General features: G+C 45.2%; 1 protein-coding gene across 1 annotated transcript; it reads right to left on the bottom strand.

The window, feature by feature from the left end:
* Positions 1 to 13,232: 13,232 nt before the first annotated feature.
* Positions 13,233 to 14,351, bottom strand: IMP3 (IMP U3 small nucleolar ribonucleoprotein 3). Its single transcript, XM_005891768.2, has one exon. It carries the CDS (start codon positions 14,274 to 14,276, stop codon positions 13,722 to 13,724), a length of 555 nt encoding a protein of 184 aa, XP_005891830.1. The 5' UTR covers positions 14,277 to 14,351; the 3' UTR covers positions 13,233 to 13,721.
* Between the last annotated feature and the right edge of the window lie 7,926 nt (positions 14,352 to 22,277).

The following is a 22,277-nucleotide window of genomic DNA, read 5'->3' as shown; positions in this document are numbered from 1 at the left end:
AGATGGTGAGGGACAGGGAGGCCTGGCGTGCTGCAGTCGACGGGGTCGCAAAGAGTCATATACGACTGGGTGACTGAACAACAACAACAGACAGAAAGCCAGCAGGAGGGGGAAGCAGGAGGCAAAGGGAGTCACAGAGGCAGGCGGGACACAGGCCTGTGGGCCAAAAGGAGTTCAGATTTTACCTCTGTTACAAAGGTTTTTAAACAGCTATAACATAACCAAAATTGAGCTTCAGAGAGAGTACACTGGCTATTGGATAGAGAACTGAATTCAGCCAAGCGAGCATGGAGGTCAGGAGGTCAGTAAGCAGCACTAGCACTCAAGTTGTGGCAGTGGACATTATGGGAAGGGCTGGATTGGGGATATAGTCTAGAAAAGAAACCAAGAGGGCTTACTGTTCTTAAAAGGAAGATGTCACTAAGAATTATACATGTGTAAAAGTCTAGCCCCCAGCGAAGACTTTCCCCTTGAAGTTACTGAAATTGAAAAGGGAACTGCTTTCCCCTATGTAATTCAATATTTAAGGCCTGGAGGGGGAAACTGAGACTGTGGAGTTGAAATAACTCCCTGAGGCCATCACCTACGCCATCTTAAGGACCAGTGCTTCTCACTGCCCACTTGGAGACACCTGCAGGAGGGGGCTTTTTCAGCTGATTGTGGCAGGAAGGAGAAGTTGAACTGAGAGCGTGACAAAGTCGTGTATCAGTGGGAGGGGTCCCATGAGCCAGGATGCAGAAACTCAGTCATAGGAGACTATTAAGTTCTGGGACATGGCAAACCTCTTCTCCACCCCAGCATGGTTCCTGGGGCTCAGCTCTGGGTTGCAGGAAGCATGTCAGAGTGATTAAGGTTTTAGGCTCTGGAGTTGGATGGCTTGGGTCTAAATTTTAACTCAGTTACTCGCTGGCTCTGGGGCCTGCATGTTTATTTCATCTCCATATGCCTCAGTTTCCCACTTTGTAAAATGTGGCTAATAGCACCTACCTCATAAGATTATTATAGTTAAGTGAGTCATTCCAGGGAAGGTCTTTAGAACAGTACCTGGCACAGGCTAAGTCCTCAAAAATGTTGTTTTGTTTGTAGGCAGAGGAACCAGAGATCAAATTGCCAACATCCTCTGGATCATCGAAAAAGCAAGAGAGTTCCAAAAAAACATCTATTTCTGCCTTTGACTGTGTGCTGCTACTGCTGCTAAGGCACTTCAGTCGTGTCTGACTCTGCGACCCCATAGACGGCAGCCCACCATGCTCCCCTGTCCCTGGGATTCTCCAGGCAAGAACACTGGAGTGGGTTGCCATTTCCTTCTCCAATACATGAAAGTGAAAAGTGAAAGTGAAGTCGCTCAGTCATGTCCAACTCTTAGTGACCCCATGGACTGCAGCCTACCAGGCTCCTCCGCCCATGGGATTTTCCAGGCAAGAGTACTGTGTGGATCACAATAAACTGTGGAAAATTATGAAAGAGATGGGAACACAGACCGCCTGACCTGCCTCTTGAGAAACCTATATGCAGGTCAGGAAGCAACAGTTAGAACTGGACATGGAACAACAGACTGGTTCCAAATAGGAAAAGGAGTACGTCAAGGCTGTATATTGTCACCCTGTTTATTTAACTTCTATGCAGAGTACATCATGAGAAACACTGGGCTGGAAGAAGCACAAACTGGAATCAAGATTGCCAGGAGAAATATCAATAACCTCAGATACCCAGATGACACCACCCTTATGGCAGAAAGTGAAGAGGAACTAAAAAGCCTCTTGATGAAAGTGAAAGAGGAGGGTGAAAAAGGAGGGTGAAAAAGTTGGCTTAAAGCTCAACATTCAGACAGCAAAGATCATGGCATCTGGTCTCATCACTTCTTGGCAAATAGATGGGGAAACAGTGTCAGACTTTATATTTTGGGGCTCCAAAATCACTGCAGATGGTGATTGCAGCCATGAAATTAAAAGATGCTTACTCCTTGGAAGGAAAGTTATGACCAACCTAGATAACATATTCGAAAGCAGAGACATTACTTTGCCAACAAAGGTCCGTCTAGTCAAGGCTATGGTTTTTCCAGTGGTCATGTATGGATGTGAGAGTTGGACTGTGAAGAAAGCTGAGCACTGAAAAATTGATGCTTTTGAACTGTGGTGTTAGAGAAGACTCTTGAGAGTCCCTTGGACTGCAAAGAGATCCAACCAGTCCATCCTAAAGGAGACCAGTCCTGGGTGTTCACTGGAAGGACTGATGCTGAGGCTGAAATTCCAATACTTTGGCCACCTCATGCAAAGAGTTGACTCATTGGAAAAGACGCTGATGCTGGGAGGGATTGGGGGCAGGAGGAGAAGGGGATGACAGAGGATGAGATGGCTGGATGGCACTACCGACTCGATGCACATGAGTTTGGGTGAACTCCAGGAGTTGGTGATGGACAGGGAGGCCTGGCGTGCTGCGATTCATGGGGTCGCAAAGAGTCGGACACGACTGAGCGACTGAACTGAACTGAACTGAGTAAGATAACCTTTCTCCAGCTTCCCTGGTGGTCCAGTGGTTAAGGCTCTGCTTCCAGGACTTCCCTGGTAGTCCAGAGGCTAAGATTCCATGCTCCCAGTGCAGGGGGCCTGGGTTCGCCTGGTCAGGGTACTAGATCCCACAGGCTGCAGCTAAAGGTCCCAAGTGCCACATCTAAGACCCAGCACAGCCAAATAAATAAGTAAATATATATTTTTTTAAAAAACTGCAGACAGCAGTGCTTACCCAGATTAAAGGGTTTGAAGCAGCTTGTCCAAGTTATGTACAGCCAGAAAGCCATAGGGCCAGGATTTTAATCCAGGCCCCACTGATTCCAACGTCCTAATCTTTACTCTGCAAGATCAACCGAACAACCAGTGGTTAGGACTCTTGAGTTTTGTTTTTTCTATTTGGATTCATTTTTGTTGTTTGTTTATTGGCTGCGCTGGGTCTTCATCGCCGTGAGTGGCGGCAAGTTGTGGCAAGCAGGGGCCACTCACTGCCTTGGCTTCTCTTGTTGCAGAACTTGGGCTCTAGGGCATGCAGGCTCTGTAGTTGCTGTGCACCGGCTTAGCTGCCCTGAGGCGTGTGGAATCTTCCTAGTTTAGTCACTCAGTCATGTCGGACTGTCACTCTGTCGTCCCCTTCTCCTGCCTTCAGTCTTTCCCAGCATCAGGGTCTTTTCTAATGAGTCGGCTCTTCGCATCAGGTGGCCAAAGTATTGGAACTTCAGCATCTTCCCAGACTGGGGATCAAACTGGCAAGCAGACTCCCAACCACTGGACCACCTGAGAAGTCTGTTAGAACTCTGATCTTTCACCACCCAGAATCCCATAAGCCTCGAGACATGACCAAAAAAAAAAAAACCAAATTCTCAGGCCCACTCCAGACCTCTTAAATCAGAAATTCAGAAGGAATGGGAAGCATCTGTTTTCACGGGCTCTCCGAGTGAGTCTGATGCCTGCTCAAGTTGAGAACTGCTCTAAGCCATAAGCGTATGGAACTTGGAGCCAGCAGCAAGCAAATCCAAGGTGCATGTGTGTGTAAATAAGTGACTGGGGTTTCGATAGTGGCTCAGTGGTAAAGAATCCGCCTGTCAATACATGAGACATGGGTTCGATCCCTGATCTGGGAAGATCCCACATGCCACGGAGCAACTGAGCCTGTGGCCCAGAACTATTGAGCCTGTGCTATGGAACCTGGGAGCCGCAATTACTGAAGCCTGCAGGCTCTAGAGCCTGTGCTCCAACAGGAGAAGGCACAATGCGAAGTCTGTGCACTGAAACTAGAGAGTAGCCCTTGCTTGCCACAACTGAAGAAAAGCTTGAGCAGCAAGGAAGACCCGGCACAGCCAAAATAAATAAAAATACTTTAAAAACTTAAATAACTAGAACTGAGAAAAAAAAAAAAGAACCAGAACTGAAACAACTGAAACTGTAAAACTTGTAGAAGAAACCACAAGGGAAAATCTTTATGACATTGAATTTGCCAGTGGTTTCTTGGTTACGACACCGAAAGCACAGGCAACAGAAAAAAGTAGATAAATTGGACTCCATCAAAAGTAAAAACTTCTGTACATCAAAGGACACTATGGGGAATTCCCTGGCAGTCCAGTGATTAGGACTCTGTGCTTCCACTCCCAGGGGCCCAGGTTCAATCCTGGTTGGGGAACTAAGATTCCCTAAAGCCGCATGGCATGGCCAAAAAAAAAAAAAAAAACAACCCAGAAAGCAAAAATAAGGACGTTGTCAAGAGTGAATAGACAACCTACAGAGAAAATTTTGTAAATCAAATATCTGACAAATGGCTAGTGTCCAGAATATAAAAAAGAACTACAGCTCAACCAAAAAGACCTATCTTAAAACAGGCAGGAGAGGACTTCCTTGTTGGTACAGTGGATGAGTCTGCCTGCCAATGCAGGGGACATGGATTTGGTCTGGGCTCTAGGGAGATACCACGTGCCTCAGACAACTAAGCCCATGCACCACAACTACTGAAGCCCACGCTCTAGAGCCTACGAGCTGCAGCTACTGAAGCCAGCATGCCCTAGAACTGGTGCTCTGAAACAAGAGAAACCACAGTCATGAGAAGCCTGCATACCACAGCTAGAGAGTAGCCCCCTCTCGACACTAGAGAAAGCCCTCAAGCAGCAGGGAGAATCCAGCACAGCCATAAAAAAAAATAAACAAAGTAACCCAAGGGAAGAAGCTCAGATCTAAGATTTTCCATTGTCCTCTCCCTATGGGGTCAGGACAGCATTCTTCTGCTAGCTTCCATGGATGACAATATGCACAGAATGCTGCCCCCAGCGAAGATCACCAGGCCAGAGCCTTTATTGGGGCTCCATTACATAGAAATGGTTAACTGTCAAAATAGGTAGCTAGTGGAATTTGCTCTATGACTCAGGGGACTCAAACCGGTGCTCTCTGACAACATGGAGGGGTGGGAAGGGGTGGGAGGTGGGAGGGAGGTTCAAGAGAGAAGGGGCATATGTATACCCATGGCTGATCCATATTGAGGTATGGCAGAAATCAATACAACATTGTAAAGCAATTATCCTTCAATTAAAAATAAATTAAAAAATGAATGGTTAACTGTCCACCTCGGGGCAGTTTTCAGCCCCTTCAAGACTACAGCTATTATTCCAAAACTCCCACCCTTCATCATGGTGTGGGTGTGGCTCAGAGCCCCACCCTAACTCACACTGCTGTTATCTGACTGTGCCAAGGGCACCAGGCAAACAAAGACATTCCTATCAGACATGACAGTCCAAAGGTTTAGGGATTACCTCCCAGAAGAAAGGGTGATGACCTTTTGGGGCAAAGTTATATTCTTCTTTTTTTTAAAAATATTTGTTATTTTGACTTCCTGGTGGCTCAGACGGTAAAGCGTCTGCCTGCAGTGCCGGAGACCTGGGTTTGATCCCTGGGTTGGGAAGATCCCCTGGAGAAGGAAATGGCAACCCACTCCAGTATTCTTGCCTGGAAAATTCCATAGACTGAGGAGACTGGTAGGCTACAGTCCATGGGGTCTCAAAGAGTCGGACACGACTGAGCGATTTCACGTTTTTTGGTTTATTTTAGCTGTGGTGGTGGATCTTTATTTGTTGTGACATGTGAGTTTTTTTTTTTTTTTTTAGTTGCAGCATGAGAACTCTGAGTTGTGGCTCATGGAATTTAGTTTCCTGACCAGGGATTGAACCCAGGGCCCTGGCATTGGAAACACAGAGTGTTAGCCACAGAACCACCATGGAAGTCCCCAAAGTTAAATTCTTTACTACACCATAATACCAGTGAGAAGTGGCTATGGCAAATAAGTGTGATAACTGTTCAGAATGACCAGACCCTGGGAGACCCAGAGTGAGGCCTGTTAGATTCTCCTCTGGCTTGCTCAGCTCCCAAATCCTCAGCTGCTAGTAAGTCCAGAGATGTAAACAGCCAACTTACTGTAGCCTCTGTCTTCTTCAGATAGGGACCGGGACTTCTCTGTATTAATTTCTCACGAGCTTTGAGAGCACCATGCCTATCACCAGGGCAGGAGCTAAGGAGAGACAAATGAAGGGTGCAAAATTTAAGCAGGTGCTCATTTTTGGGGTCTAGCAAGTGCCCTGGGTGCCTTCTCCCCTTTAAAAAAAATATTTATATGGCTGCACCAGATCTTAGTTGCAGCATGCAGGATACAGTTCCCTGTTGTTGCTTAGTTGCTAAGTCGTGTCCAACTCTTTGCGACCCTATGGACCATAGCCTGCCAGGCTCTTCTGTCCATGGGATTTTCCAGGCAAGAATACTGGAGTAGGTTACCATTTCTTTCTCAAGAGGATTTTCCCAACCTAGGGATCGAACCTGTGTCTTTTGCTTGGCAGGTGGTTTCTTTACCACTGAGCCACATGGGAAGCCCACATTTAAGGCTGAGTTGTGAGGCATGCAGGATCTTGGTTCCCCGACCAGGGATCAAACCTGTGCTCCCTGCGTTGGGAGCTCACTAGACCACTAGGGAAGTCCCTCCTTTGCCTCACCTTGATCCAGCCCAGCTGGTCACTACAAAGAGGTTAAATTTGAAGCAGTTATTAAACACCTACTGTATGCAAGTCCTCATCCTGGGGCCCATGGTGGTGACACAGCTAATTTTCCATCATGCCTGAGCCACACTCTTGGGCAGTCACACTAGCCATAGGCAACTTGAGACTAATATTAAAATACCATGCAAGTTAACTGCTGCTGCTGGGGGATGAGACAAATGCAGTTCAGCCAAGTTGCCAGTTTTCACAGCCAAGGCATCCTAGACCAGCTGACAGCCAGCCAGCCTACCTCCAGACTTGAGACAGCATAGTCAAAGTCAGCAGAGTCATTAATCCAATACACACTCAATCACAGAATCTAAGTGAGCCCAGCAAAGATCTGAAGTGCCAGGTGACCTGCAAATTCATGAGCTAAATCAATCCTTACTGTTTTAACTCTGAGTTTTGGGTTGGGTTTGTTATACACCGTTATTGAGGCAATAGATAACTGATACAGAAATTGGCCAGACCAAACCAACACAATAATAGGAAGCAACTATCCTTTGATTAAAAATAAATAAATTAAAAAAAAATTGCTCAGACCAGAGGTGCATGTGACTAAGTAGGCACAGAACTGGGCAATGCCAAAAGCTCTGACCTAAGTACTTACAGAATGAGGCCTGAGTTCTCTTCTTTCCTTTTGTTGCTACTCCTCTGGCTTGTACAGCCCCCAAACCCTCAGTTGCTCTTGACTACTGTGGTCAGAGGCATTTTTACCTCGACATAGCTCACATGCAAAATCATGTGCAAAGGCCTCAGGGGGAAATGGCAGCCTGGGACCTGCTTTTGTCCACAACGTTCCCAGGTCAGCTTGGTCCTGTAATTTTTTTTTTTTTTTTTGCTATGCCACAGGGCATGTGGGATCCTAATTTCCCAACCAGGGATCGAACCCACGGCCCCTGTTTTGGAAGCTCAGAAGTCTTAACCACCAGGCTGCCAGGGAAATCCCGGTCCTATCGTTTTGATTCTTCAGATCCAGCCAGAGTCTCTTGGACATCCCTTGACAATGAGGCCTGCCCAAGAGTCCATCTGGGCACACAAGCTCATTAGAGGGCTTTGTGATATCGTCACATCTTCATTTCACAGATGAGCAAACAAGGCTCTGAGGTGGGAGGAAGCTTATTTGTGATTAAACAGTCAATAAAAGATGGAGCCTATGTTCCACCCCTGGAAACAACAATTTCTTAAATATTCCAAGTTAAAATACCATAGTAATTTGAAAAAGGTTGAAGTGTTATTAAGGGCACTTTTTCAAACTTTAACAAAGGTTTTGACTCATCAGTGGATTGTGAAATTAACTTAGTAGGTTGGGACCAGCATTTAAAAAAATTAATAATGACACATAGTTTTATAAAACTTTTGTTTCAGTTATCTACACATTAATACTTAGGAAGCTGGCCTAAGTTGTGATGGCACACCAGGCTCCCAGAGGCTGAGGAAAGCTGACCATTCTTTTTTTTTTCCCCTTGTGATGAGAAACTTTTAGTATCTACCTAGTTAGTTATTTATTTTGGCTGCACTGCAGCAGCATGCAGAGTAGGGATCAAACCCAGGCCCCAACAGTGAAAGTGCTGAGTCCTAACCACCAGCAACAGGGAATTAATTCCCAAGCTGCCCTTTCCTTGATTCACTGAATTTGGGGAAGAAATGACTTTCAGTTCCCTGAGCTCTTTGTCCAAGCCTCTTTCTAAGAGAGGTTAGTGTCACTGCTTTTCTCTTTAACGAGAGCATTTCAGTCACTCTTTGATTAAGAACACTGCTTTTTAAAGCTGTTTCTTTTCCAAAAACTTGCTGCAGGTATAAACGTCGGACTGAGATCATACAAAACTGTAATTTATCTTAGCATAATGCACAATCTTCATAGAAAAGTTGGAAAATACTGAAAAGCACAAAGAAAAAGATTAAAACCCAATACTACTACTACCCAGAGACAATATTTTTTCCATTATTTTGTCTATGCTTATATGTCTTCAAAAAAATGCGGACACTATTAGTACTGTTTTACGTTTTATTTATTAACTTTTTGAGTCCTTAAATATCTTGTTACAATAATTTTTAATAGTTGTGCTTCATCATAAAGATATCCGGTAATTTAATAGGTCCCCTTTAGACGTATTTTCAATTCTTCCCTATTATATTCTATTTTGGGGGCTTCCCTGGTGGCTCAGACAGTAAAGAATCTGCCTGCAATGTAGGAGACCCAGTTTCAAACCCCGGGTTGGGAAGATCCTGGAGAATTCCCCTGAAGAAGGGAATGGCAACCTACTCCAGTACTCTAGCCTGGAGAATTCCATGGACAGAGGAGCCTGGCAGGCTACAGTCCATGGGGTCGCAGAGTTGGACACGACTGAGCAACTTAAACACACACATACATGGTGATGAAGATCCCTGTAATTAATTTTTTGCAAATATCCATTATTTATGCTGAATTCTTAAAAGGGGCAGTTCTAGGTCAGAAGGTGTATAATGTATGTTTCTAAAGTTCTTGATACATGTAAAACCGCTCTCCTGAGAGCTTGTACAAACTTGCCCTCCTGCCCCCTGTGTAATAAATTTTTTTTAATTATTTATTTTAATTGGAAGATAATTACTTGACAATATTATGATGGTTTTTGCCATACATCAACATGAATCAGCCACAGGTATACATACATCCCCCATCCTGAACTCCTCTCCCACCTCCCTAGTCTTAATATCAATTTTGCCTTATATATTACCACAGAGACATTACTTTGTCAACAAAGGTCCGTCTAGTCAAGGCTATGGTTTTTCCAGTGGTCATGTATGGATGTGAGAGTTGGATTATAAAGAAAGCTGAGCGATGAAGAATTGATGCTTTTGAACTGTGGTGTTGGAGAAGACTCTTTAGAGTCCCTTGGACTGCAAGGAGATACAACCAGTCCATTCTAAAGATCAGTCCTGAGTGTTCATTGGAAGGACTGATGTTGAAGCTGAAACTCCAATACTTTGGTCACCTGATGAGAAGAGCTGACTCATTTGAAAAGACCCTGATGCTGGGAAAGATTGAGGACAGGAGGAAAAGGGGACGACAGAGGATGAGATGGTTGGATGGCATCACTGACTCGATGGACATGATTTTGAGTAAGCTCTGGGAATTGGTGATGGACAGGGAAGCCTGGTGTGCTGCGGTTCATGGGGTCACCAAGAGTCGGACCTGACTGAGCGACTGACCTGAACTGAATTACCACAGAATCTTCTTTACTTCTCTGTGGTTAAGAGATCAGAGACAGAATGCCCATTATATTTTCTGTAAGTTTCAGTTTCCTCCTTAGCATGCTTGATTCCAAATTCTTGGTCAGTTTCCAGAGGTTCGGATTGTGGCGCTGTTGCCATAGGTAGCAGTCAGTTGGAAAGACTCAGGAAAATAATAGAGCCATACGGTGATAAAATGACCTGATGTACCAGTGAGATATTATTCTTTCCAAAAAGAAAGAACTATATTGGAAATTTCTCCAAGTCATTTTGTAAAGAAAGACATGTTTCAAAGCCCCACCAAAAATAGGCAAGTAAGTGGGAAGAGAGTAAAGGACTAATCAAAGGCAGCAGAGAGAACATGAAAAATTAAACTTTTTACAAGTTTAATCTGGAGCCATTCTGTCAAACTAGATGTCACAGGTAAGAAAATTTATATTGTTGTTGCGTGTGTTTGAGGATGTTGCTCATTTGGGTTCATCAGTTTGTTGCCTGGAAAGTCATAAACTTGTTGTTGCTTAGTTGCTAAGTCGTCTGACTCTTGCCACTTCATGGACTGTAGCCTGCCAGGCTCCTCTGTCCATGGAATTCTCCAAGAAAGAATACTGGAGTGGGTTGCCATTTCCTTCCCCAGGTGTGTGTGTGTGTGTGTGTGTGTGTGTGTGTGTATAACAAAATTTGTCATTTTAGCTATTTTTAAGTGTACAATTCAGTGGCATTATATTTGCAATGTTGTACAACCATTATCACTATCTATTTCCAATTTTTTTTCACTGCCCCAATCAGAAACTCTGGACCCATTAAATAATATTTCCCATTCTTTCCCCCCACTCTATATTACCATATTTGTGACAAGGAAAATGGAAGCACATAGAGGCCAAGTAAAATAATCGTTACACAGCTAGTTGGGCACAGACCTGGTAGCCTTCCGAATCACTTGTTTTGCAGTGATTTTTTTTTTTTTTTTTTTGGTTTGTTTTTTAAGCCCAAAGTTTCTGGTTACAGGTTCTAGTAAGTTATTTCTTTCCACTCTTTCCCCCCAAAGAGAGAAGAAATAGCTTTTCTAAAGAATCTTGAATTTTACTCCTAACTTTCTAAACCCAGTTTCCTTCATGAGAACTTTGAAGTTGTATCTGCTTGAGTGATAAAGGCAGGATTCAACTACTCCAAAGGGACCAGTCTGCCTTGCCCTGTGGGGTCTAGTGAGAGCTGGAGGGCTATAGGCGGTTTCTGCCTTCTAGAACCACCAAATTCTCCCCCATAAGATCCCTAATTCTAAGAGCCCTGAGGACACTCCTCAAATGGGCAAGAGATTCTGCTCAGCCACCAGAGCTGAGGAGTGGGATTCTTTCTTCTTCCTTTCTTAAAGGAATGGCACTGAAAAGAATACGGCCTTTGGAGCTGCATGAGCCTAGACCCGAACCCCAGCTTTGGACAAGTTATCCTCCCAAATTTGTTTGCCAAACTGAAAATGTCTAAATACCACCACCTACCTGTAAGGATTGTTAGGAAAAGAAACGGCAGCCTAGCATAGACAGGACCTCAATGAATGTTAGTCAAACCTTGGCAACTCAATGCCTGTTCCTTGTTCAATTCAAACCTTTACACCCTGTTGGGGACCAACCATGTTGTCTAGAGCTGCTGCTTCTCTGCTGGCTTGGAAACTGAGGTTCAGGAACTCTTTCTAAACCCTGATGTTTCCCACAGGCTGGCTGTGACAATGTTTGTACTTTGTTTGTTTGGACACACCCTGTGCCATGGGACATCTTTGTTCTTGACCAGGGATCGAACCACCAGCCCCTGCTTTGGAAGCACAGAGTCTTAACCACTGGCTCGCCAGGGAAGTCCCCGCATGACTCTTTTTTTTTTTTGGAGGCTAATTACTTTACAATATTGTATTGGTTTTGCCATATATTGACATGAATCCACCATGGGTGTACATGTGTTCCCCATCCTGAACCCCCTCCCACCTCCCTCCCCATCCCATCCCTCTGGGTCATCCCAGTGCACCAGCCCCGAGCACCCCGTACCATACATCACACCTGGACTGGTGATTCATTACACATATGATAATATACATGTTTCAATGCCATTCTCCCAAATCATCCCACCCTCGCCCTCTCCCAGAGTCCAAAAGACTGTTCTATACATCTGTGTCTCTTTTGCTGTATCACATACAGGGTTATCGTTACCATCTTTCTAAAGTCCATATATATGCATTAATATACTGTATTGGCGTTTTTCTTTCTGGCTTAGTTCACTCTGTATAATAGGCTCCAGTTTCATCTACCTCATTAGAACTGATTCAAATGTATTCTTTTTAATGGCTGAGTAATACTCCATTGTGTATATGTACCATAGCTTTCTTATCTATTCATCTGCTGATGGGCATCTAGGTTGCTTCCATGTCCTGGCTATTATAAACAGTGCTGCGATGAACACTGGGGTACACGTGTCTCTTTCAATTCTGGTTTCCTTGGTGTGTATGCCCAGCGGTGGGATTGCTGGGTCATATGGCAGTTCTAACTCTTAAAAGAAGCATTCCAGCTCCACCACTTATTGGCTATGCAATCTGGGGTAGTTTGACCCATCTCTGCCTCAGTTCCCTTATTTGAACAGTAGAGAACTGGGCTCCCCACATCACTGAATTGTTGGGTTAAACGGATTAAGATACGTAACGCACTAAGTGTCTGACATACAGTAGAAGCATTTGCTATTATTGTCATCTCCAGTGTCACCTTCTCGTTTCTTCACCAAATGTTGCTTTACACCTGGGGAAATGCAGATGGTCCAGGGAAAAGCAACCCACTGGTCTTGGCGTTCTGTTATTTTCCTTGTAGTGGTACTGAGTAAATGCGATAGTCTTCCTACCAGTGAGCTGGCTGCATTAGAACAGATCCTCTCCCTTCATGTTCCTCCATTGTCAACAGGCTAGGCTCCCTGACTCCCAATCCACCCTTTGTGTCCCTCAATAAAACCCACTCTAATTGGGCAACAAACCTTTCTCTAAATTAAAGGCTGGGCAGGTATTGATGGTGGGCTGTGATGGATAGGAGCTGTGCAGCTGCTGCTTTGGGCAGGCAGCCCTGGAGCCTGCTGAGGTCTCCACTCCTAAGATTTTTCCAAGACCCTCCTGGGCTACTTCTAACCGCTAGATAGACAAGCTACAGGGTGATTATTTCCTTAGGCAAGCAAACACTTCAGCCCTCTAATATGGTATTTCCTGAGGCTGGAATAGCAACAGGAAGTCCTGTGGGGAAGAGTTCTGCCAAAACACTCATTCTGAGGAAGGGATCAGTAAACTGACAAATCTGCTCAGCCCTGTACAACATCCTGCAACCTCCACACGTGGAACTCAGGGCAGGTCTCACCCACAGGCAGCTAGCTGCCATCACTATTCTTCTGTGGGTTCCTGAATTCAAGGAGACCTATAGATGCGACTCTGTGTGACAAACCCAGACAAAAATTTGCACTTAAAAAGCAGTTAGGCCATTTATTGGCATTAGGAAAGCATTCCTTTAAACAACAGAAAGAACTCTGAACAATAAAATCGCATCTATTTTATGAAAACTTGAGACCAACCTCTATGACATCTGTACACAGTTTAATCACGAACAAGAGCAAGGATTCCAGTTAAATAAATTAAACCACACTGTCCTGTTACAAGGAAATGAAAGGAAAGCTGGAGGCGGGGGTAGGTCCTCCCCCATCCCAAATCCTTGTATTCACACCACTGTTTCAGATCCAAGAACATAACAATTCCCCAGTGCAGCACCAAAACCGCTTCCCATTGTTTCTTACGGCAGTCACTGAATTACCAATTGTCCGAAGGCTAAGAAAATTTCGTGGAAAAAGGGCGTACCCTTTGGCTCCGTGCGTGGCCTGTAGCTGAGGAGGCAAGTTCTTAAGAACAGACGACTGGCTGATACATGCAGTCCTGGCGAGGGGAGATCCGCTAGGCATCCAAATCGAAGTCGTCACGCTCCTCATTGTACTCCAGCACGTGCCGCTTGATCTTGGACGAGTCAACCCAGGTGACAAAGTCCTCCATGCTTCGCGTGACAAGGAAGGCGGGGTCGGTGACCACGTCGGGGCCCACGCGCACGTGGCCCTGCTCCACGAATGCCACAGCGGCCTGGAGGTGCTGCGCCATGCGCAGCTTAAGCAGCACGGTGGGCAGCCGGCGGCGGCAAAAGGACGAGGCCGTGACGAAATCGCAGAGCTCCAGCGATCCCCGCGTGGGCACTAGGCCGAGAGCATACAGCTTATCCAGCAGCGCGGCCGAGGAGCGCACGCGAAACGGGTCGCGCTCAGGCAGATCGCGCAGGCGCCGGGCCAGCTCGCGCACAGCACGGCTCAGCTGGTTGTAGCGCGTATAGTCCTCGCGCCGCTGCAGCCGATAGCGCCGCAACACGCGTAGCTCATGCAGGTTGTGATCTGTGACCTCCCAATTCAAGAAGTCCACCTGCTTGAGCAGCTTCTGCTCGTGAAACTTAAGCTTCCGCACCATGATGGCGGCTCAAACGCTGCCAGACCAGAGGCTCAGCGCGCATTCCAGCTGCCGCGCGACTTCCGCCTCAGTACGGCTAGACCCGGCCGCCTTGGGGATCCTGCGCCAATGAAAGGAAGACTCAGGGCCAGGCCTCCCATGTCCATTGGTCAGGATGAGGCCACGCCCCGTGATCGTATCTCGCGTTTCTTCTCCGCGTTCTCTGAGGGAGGCGGAGGGAAGAAACGCCTGGAGAGGCCGGGGATGGGAGGGGCGGCCTCCTAGGCGAGTCTGCGCGGTTTTAAGTTGCCGAGAATTAATTACCTAGTGCCGTAATTATTTCCTCTCGTTTAGGTTTCTGTCATTTAGGGCCTCTCTGGAGAGCCTCTAACAGAAGAGCTGAAGGGGATAGTTCCGGGAAAGAGGGGTGACCGCCGCGCTAATATGGATTTAATGTGCTAACTGACCTTGGCCGGGGCGGGGGGGGGGGGGGCTGTCCTCCCACCTTGTGGGGGCTTCTCTGAGCCGACAGGGGCACAGCCTACTAACCGCAAGTCCATTACGAGGCGGGCGGAGGTTTTTCAGCCTACCAATTGGTGCTTGAAGCCACTGAACCTATTCAGTACTGATTCCCAGGCTACTTCCTGCATGCCCAGAATCAGGATCTACGCAGGAGTCACTTGAAAATCTGTATTGTTAACAAGAATGCCACGTGATTCATAAAATCCAGTAAATTTGAAAAGCTTGGATTAGTACAAATCCTGACTCTTTAATCCGGGCTGAAAAGAATTAGCCTGACAGGTTGGATTTCTGGAGTATTTAGTGAACACACAACACTTTTCCTGCAAATTATGTCTGTTTTAGTTTAGTGTAGCGCTAACAGGACTAACTTCTTTATTTACCCAAGACTTTGACGCCACCTAGCTTCTTTGCCTATAATTTTATTTTTGTATGCTTTTCATTGTTTTTTAAAGATACAATATTTGATATGGGCGATACTATATGTAACATATGTGAGATACAAAGAATACTTGTGGACCCAACAGCCAGTTTAAGAAAGCATCACCAGGACCTATTCAACCACTCTCCCAGTCAGAGGTAAAGATATCTGCTCTCCTGAATTTAGTGTTTATCTTTGCCTTTTGTTTAAAAAGAAAAATAGTTTTATCATTTTATGCATCCCTAAGTATACTGCAGATGGTGACTGCAGCCATGAAATTAAAAGACGCTTACTCCTTGGAAGGAAAGTTATGACCAACTTAGATAGCATATTCAAAAGCAGAGACATTACTTTGCCAACAAAGGTCCGTCTAGTCAAGGCTATGGTTTTTCCTGTGGTCATGTATGGATATGAGAGTTGGACTGTGAAGAAGGCTGAGCGCCGAAGAATTGATGCTTTTGAACTGTGGTGTTGGAGAAGACTCGTGAGAGTCCCTTGGACTGGAAGGAGATCCAACCAGTCCATTCTGAAGGAGATCAGCCCTGGGATTTCTTTGGAGGGAATGATGCTGAAACTCCAATACTTTGGCCACCTCATGCAAAGAGTTGATTCATTGGAAAAGACTCTGATACTGGGAGGGATTGGGGGCAGGAGGAGAAGGGGACGACAGAGGATGAGATGGCTGGATGGCATCACTGACTCAATGGACTTGAGTCTGAGTTTGTGATGGACAGGGAGGCCTGGCGTGCTGCGATTCATGGGGTCGCAAAGAGTTGGACACGACTGAGCAACTGAACTGAACTGAACTGAAGTATACTGAGAATTTTCTTACTTGAAGCATAGCCCATGGATCAGCAGAGAGCTGTTGAAAATGCAGAATTTCAGACCCCATTCCGGATTTACAGAAACAGAATCTGCATTTAACCAGATCCCCAGGTAATTTGCATGCATGATATTTGAGAAGTGTTGCTTAGATGATATCACATATGGAATTTTTTTATATATAGCTGCAGTTGCTTTTTAAAAAACTGCTGCATTATATTCCATTGTTTTGTTGTTGTTCATTGCTCAGTTGTGTCCAACTCTTTGCGACCCCATGGACGCCAGGCTTCCCTGTCCTTCACTATCTCCTTGAGTTTGCTTAAACTCATGTCCGTTGAGTTGATGATGCCGTCCAATCATCTCATACCCTATTGTTCCCTTATCCTCCTGCCTTCAATCTTTCCTAGCATCAGTGTCTTTCCCAATGAGTTGGCTCTTCGAATAAGGTGGCCAAAGTATTGGAGCTTCAGCTTCAGCATCAGTCCTTCCAGTTAATATTCAGGGTTGATTTCCTTTAGAGTTGACTGGTTTGATCTCCTTGCAGTCCAAGGGACTCTCAAGAGTCTTCTCCAACGTCACAGTTTGAAAGCATCAATTCTTCAGCACTCAGCCTTCTTTATGGTCCATCTCTCACATCCATATATGAGTACTAGAAAAACCATTGTTTGGTTCTATCCAATTTATTAATCCATCTCCTGTTGGATTTTTCTTTTTTTGGAGTGACTATTTTTTAGCAGTACTACATTCCTGTAGGTTTCCTGTTGCACCTATGCAGTAACTTCTAGTATACATCTTGAAGTTGAATTACTGAGTTGTAAAGGATCCGTGAACATGTAAAGTGCATGCTCAGCTTTACTAGCTATTGTCAAATTGTTTTCCAAAGGGGCTGTACCAATTTATATTCCTTTGTCACTATATGAGAGTTCCCTTTGCTCCTCATTCTTGACAGTGCTTGGTTGGTAGACTTTTTGAATATTTGTGAATCTGATGAGTGTGTGATGGCATTTTACTGTGATTTTAATTTACATTTCCTGATGAATAAAGGTTTCATATATGTTTCTTCCTCTGTGGAATGCCTCTTTGTGTATTTTTCTATTGGTTTGTGGAGTAGGTAGCATAGTGACCCCCCCTCCCAAGATGTCCACCCAGAGCCTGTGAATGTTACCTTATAGGAGAAAAGGGATTTTGCAGATGTGATTAAATTAAGGATCTTGAGATAATGACATGGTCCTGGATTAACTGAGTCAGTCTCATTAATCACAAGTGTCCTTAGAAGTGAAAGAGGGAGGCAGAAGAGTCAGGGAGATATGATGATGCATGCACAAGTCTGAGGTGTGATTTCTGACTTTGAGGATGATTGGGAGCCAGGAGCAGAGGAATGTGGGCAACCTCTAGAAGCTGGAAAAGGCAAAGAAATGGATGTTTTACCTAGAGCCTTCAGGAGGAACATGGCCCTTGCTGACACTTTGATTTGAACCCAGTGAGATCCACTTTGGTTTTCTGATCTTGAACACCGTGAAAGAATAAATCTGTGTTGTTTAAAGCCACTGAGTTTGTGGTAATTTGTTGTAGCTGCAATAGGAAACATACAGATTATTTACTTTTTTTTTTTTCTACTTTATTTGAAGGTGTTCTTTGTATATTCTGGATAGTAATCCTTAGCTAGTTATCTATGGTGTGCAAATATATTTTCACAGTTTGCACTTCGTCCTCACCCTTCATATTCCCCCAGCCTCACTCCCTTCCATCTTCAGCCTTTGTTCAGTGTGTGGGGGAGGACTCTTGGTTAACTCCCTTCTCCCCAGACAATACACATAATAAATAAGTAAATTATATTTGTTAGCAGATGATAAGTGTCATGAAACAAAATTGAGCAGGATATAGGAGAGCTTGGGGTGAGGATGGGCTGTAATTTTAAACAGGGCATGTGAAGGTAGGTCTTACTGAGAAGGTAATATTTCATGGTGGGTTAGCCATGTGGCTATCTAGAGGAAGAGCATTTCAAGAAGAGGAAGCAGTGAGTGCAAATGCCTTAAGATAGAAATGTGCCTGGCATCTCAGAAGAGGAATAACAAAGCCATCTTGGCTGGAGCAGAGTGGGCTAGTAGGTGAGGAAAGGGGGCTCAGATAACAGAGGCTCCAAAGGCTCTCTTAAGGTCTTTGGTTTTTAGGTTGAGTGAGATGAGGACACTGGAGGGTTTTGAACTGAGAACTGACATCTAACTTATGTTTTAAAAGAACCACTCTGACTGCTGTGTTGAGAACAGACTGTCAGGAGGCAGAGGTGGAAACATTGAGGCAATTAGGAAGTTGTGGTGATGCAAGTGAGAAGGGTGGTAGCTGGGACCAGGAAAGCAGTTGTGAGATGCCAATGAGAGAGGAGTTCCAGAATAAGGAGAAAGGTCAAAGAATGGCTCCAGTTTTGGACCTAAGCAAGTGGCAGAAAGTACTCATTACCTGAGATGGGGGAGATTGCCAAATAGAACAGATTTGGGTGGCAAGATTAGAAATTCAGCTTTGGACATGTTGGGTTGGAGATGTCTACTAGACATGCAAAGAGAGATGGCAAGGAGAGCGACTTGTAAGTCTGGTAAGTCTGGGGTTTTATTTTTTATTTTTCTTTTTTGCCAAACCTTGAGGCATGCAGGATCTTAGTTCCCCAACCAGGGATAGAACTTATGCCCCCTGCAGTGGAAACATCAAGTCTTAACCACTGGACCACCAGAGAGTTCCCTCAGTTTGGTATCAGCCCAGAGAAAGGCCTGGGCTGAAGATTTAAAATTTTGGATATTATTGGCAGAAAGATGGTGTTTGAAGAAGTGAAAATAGAAAAAGACAAGAGGACCACGCTACTAGTAGGGCACTCTGGTGTCAAGAATTATTGACTTTGTCCATTTCTGGCATTCAAGATGTCGAAGCAAGGTGTGAAATTCTGGATTTCCTTGGGTCTTCCAGCTGGAGCCATGATCAACTGTGCTGACAACACGGGAGCCAAAAATCTGTATATCATCTCTGTGAAGGCAATCAGCGAATGACTGAATAGACTTCCTGCTGCTGGTGTGGGCGATATGGTGATGGCCACAATCAAGAAAGGCAAATCAGAGCTGAGAAAGAACATACATCCAGTGATGGTAATTTGACAATGAAACTCATACTGAGAAAAGATGCTGTGTTTCTTTATTCTGAAGATAATGCAGGGGTCAGAGTAAACAATCCCTGGAGGAGGAAATGGCAATCCACTCCAGTATTCTGTCTGTGCACGGACAGAGGAACTTGGCGGGCTACAGTTCACGTGGTCACAAATAGTCTGACACGACTGAGCAACTGAGCACATAGTAAACAGTAAAAGCAAGATGAAAGGTTCTGCTGTTATAGGACGAGTTGCAAAGGAGTGTGCAGACTGTGGCCCAGGATTGCATCCAGTGCTGGCAGCATTGCACGCTTCTTCGATGTATTTGTAAAAAAGATGTAAAATAAAAATTATTCCCTCCCCCCCCCCGGAAAAACAAAACAAAACAGAATTATTGGAGAGAAGCGGATGAACCAGTGTAGTAGAAGGGAAACCAGGAGAGTGTGGCTGGCCAGTGCAAATGAAGAAAGTGTATCCAGGGGGAAGGAGTGATCAACCTGGTCAAATGCTACAGAGAGCCTAAGTACAAGAGAAGGGCTGAGAATAACCATTAGGTCATTGATGACTGATAAAGAGTTTCAGTGGAGTGTGAGATTGAAAGAATGGCTAGAGGGGTTTAAGAAGAGAAAGGGAGGAAAAATGTTGGAAGCACCTGTTAGAGATGGCTATTTTGAGGAATTTGCTGCAAAGGTGAGCAGATGAAGGGACTTGCTAGATGGTCCAGTAGTTACGAATCTGCCTTGCAATGCAGGGGGCATGAATTCAATCCCTGGTCAGAGAACTAAGATCTTACGTGCTCAGGGCAACTAAGGCTGCAAGCAGCAACTTCAGAGCCCTTGTGCTCTGGAGCCCATAACATGCCATAACAAAGATCCTGCATGCCACAAGTAAGACCTGATGCAGCCAAAAGAAAAAAAGCAGAGGTGGGGTGCGGGGGGGAGTAGTTGTGGCGGGGGAAGTGGAGTCAAGAATCTATTTTTTAAAGATGTGTATTGACTCTTCCCTCAGTATCAACATCTTGTTGGTTGTCATTCCAGTCTCTTCTACCCCCATAAAATCCCAAATTTACTTCTCCCCAGACCGTTACCGCAGGCCTTCATCATCTCTTGAATGCATTTCTGTAGTAATAGTCCAGTGTGTCTACCATGCTAGCCGCCAGCAGAATCAGCCTGGAAGCCACTGGCCATAGTTCTCCCTTGCCGATTCCTTTTCTAAAGGAGGAAAGCTGGGATGGGGATGGATGCTGTTTCCTGTGTCTGAGTCAGGGTCCCAGCAGGAAAGAGAGAACACACTCCAATTAGAATAACACGAGGAGAATTTAATAAAAAATTTCCCAAAGGAATGGGCAGGGTGTGGGGAAACCGCAAAGGTTAGTGCAGTTGCCTGAGAGTAGTAACTGTGGGTCCTTTTACCCATAGGTTTGAAGAGAGTTGGGAATAGAAGATATAGGTTCTGGAAATCTCTGTGAAGCTTAAGAGTGAGTTTTCCTCAAGAACCTGAAAATAGGGTGGCCACTGTGAGACAGAGACCACCTCCTCCCTCAACAGATATGGAAGTAAATCCAAGGTGTGAATGTGTATACATATGTGACTTGGGCTTCCCTGGTGGCTCAGTGGTAAAGAATCCACCTGGCAATGCAGGAGTTACAGGTTTGACCCCTAATCTGGGAAGATCCCATATGCCATGGAGCAACTAAGCCCGTGTGCCACAACTATTAAGCCTGTGCTCTAGAGCCGGTGCTCCACAACAGAAGCCATTGCAACCGCTCTAGAAGCTTGCGCACCGCCACTAGAGAGTAGCCCCACTAGCTGCAACTAGAGAAAGCCTGCGTGCAGCAACGAAGACCTAGCACAACCAAAATAAATAAAATTAGCAATATGTGACGGAAGTATTTGGGAACCAACTAAAGACCATCAAGGTGGTGGCTGGGGGTCCCTCTGAGGGGTGGGGTTGAACTAGGGGTTAGGCCGAGCGCCGAAGATACTTTCAAACTGTGGTGTTGGAGAAGATTCTTTAGAGTCCCTTGGACCTCGAGGAGATGAAACCAGTCAATCCTACAGGAAATTAACCCTGAATATTCACTGGAAGGACTGATACTGAAGGTCCAATGCCTTGGCCACCTGATGCAAAGAGCCAACTCATTGGAAAAGACCCTGATGCTGGGAAAGATTGAGGGCAGGAGAAGAAGGGAGTGACAGAGGACGAGATGGTTGGGTGGCATCATCAACTTAATGGACATGAGTTTGAGCAAATGCTGGGAGACAGTGAAGGACAGGGAAGCCTGGCATGCTGCAGTCCATGGGGTCACAAAGAGCTGGACACAACTGAGTAACTGAACAACAACTAGTCGGGTGAGTAGAAATCCCATCGATTGTCAGGAGCAACAGTTAGAACTGGACATGGAACAACAGACTAGTTCCAAATAGGAAAAGGAGTACGTCAAGGCTGTATATTGTCATCCTGCTTATTTAACTTATATGCAGAGTACATCATGAGAAACGCTGGGCTGGAAGAAGCACAAGCTGGAATCAAGGTTGCTGGGAGAAACATCAATAACCCCAGATATGCAGATGACACCACCCTTATGGCAGAAAGTGAAGAGGAACTAAAAAGCCTCTTGATGAAAGTGAAAGAGGAGAGTGAAAAAGTTGGCTTAAAACTCAACATTCAGAAAACGAAGATCATGGCATCTGGTCCCATCACTTCATGGGAAATAGATGGGGAAACAGTGGAAATAGTGTCAGACTTTATATTTTGGGGCTCCAAAATCACTGCAGATGGTGACTGCAGTCATGAAATTAAAAGACGCTTACTCTTTGGAAGGAAAGTTATGACCAACCTAGATAGCATATTCAAAAGCAGAGACATTTCTTTGCCAACAAAGGTCCATCTAGTTAGGGCTATGGTTTTTCCAGTGGTCATGTATGGATGTGAGAGTTGGACTGTGAAGAAAGCTGAGCGCCGAAGAATTGATGCTTTTGAGCTGTGGTGCTGGAGGAGACTCTTGAGAGTCCCTTGGACTGCAAGGAGATCCAACCAGTCCATTCTAAAGGAGATCAGTCCTGGGTGTTCCTTGGAAGCACTGATGCTAAAGCTGAAACTCCAATACTTTGGCCACCTCATGTGAAGA

The sequence above is a fragment of the Bos mutus genome, chromosome 21 (genome assembly GCF_027580195.1).
Source record: "Bos mutus isolate GX-2022 chromosome 21, NWIPB_WYAK_1.1, whole genome shotgun sequence".
Taxonomy (NCBI): Eukaryota; Metazoa; Chordata; class Mammalia; order Artiodactyla; family Bovidae; genus Bos; species Bos mutus.
Note: the sequence above shows the minus strand (reverse complement) of the source record. Positions and strands in the feature narration are given on the sequence as shown.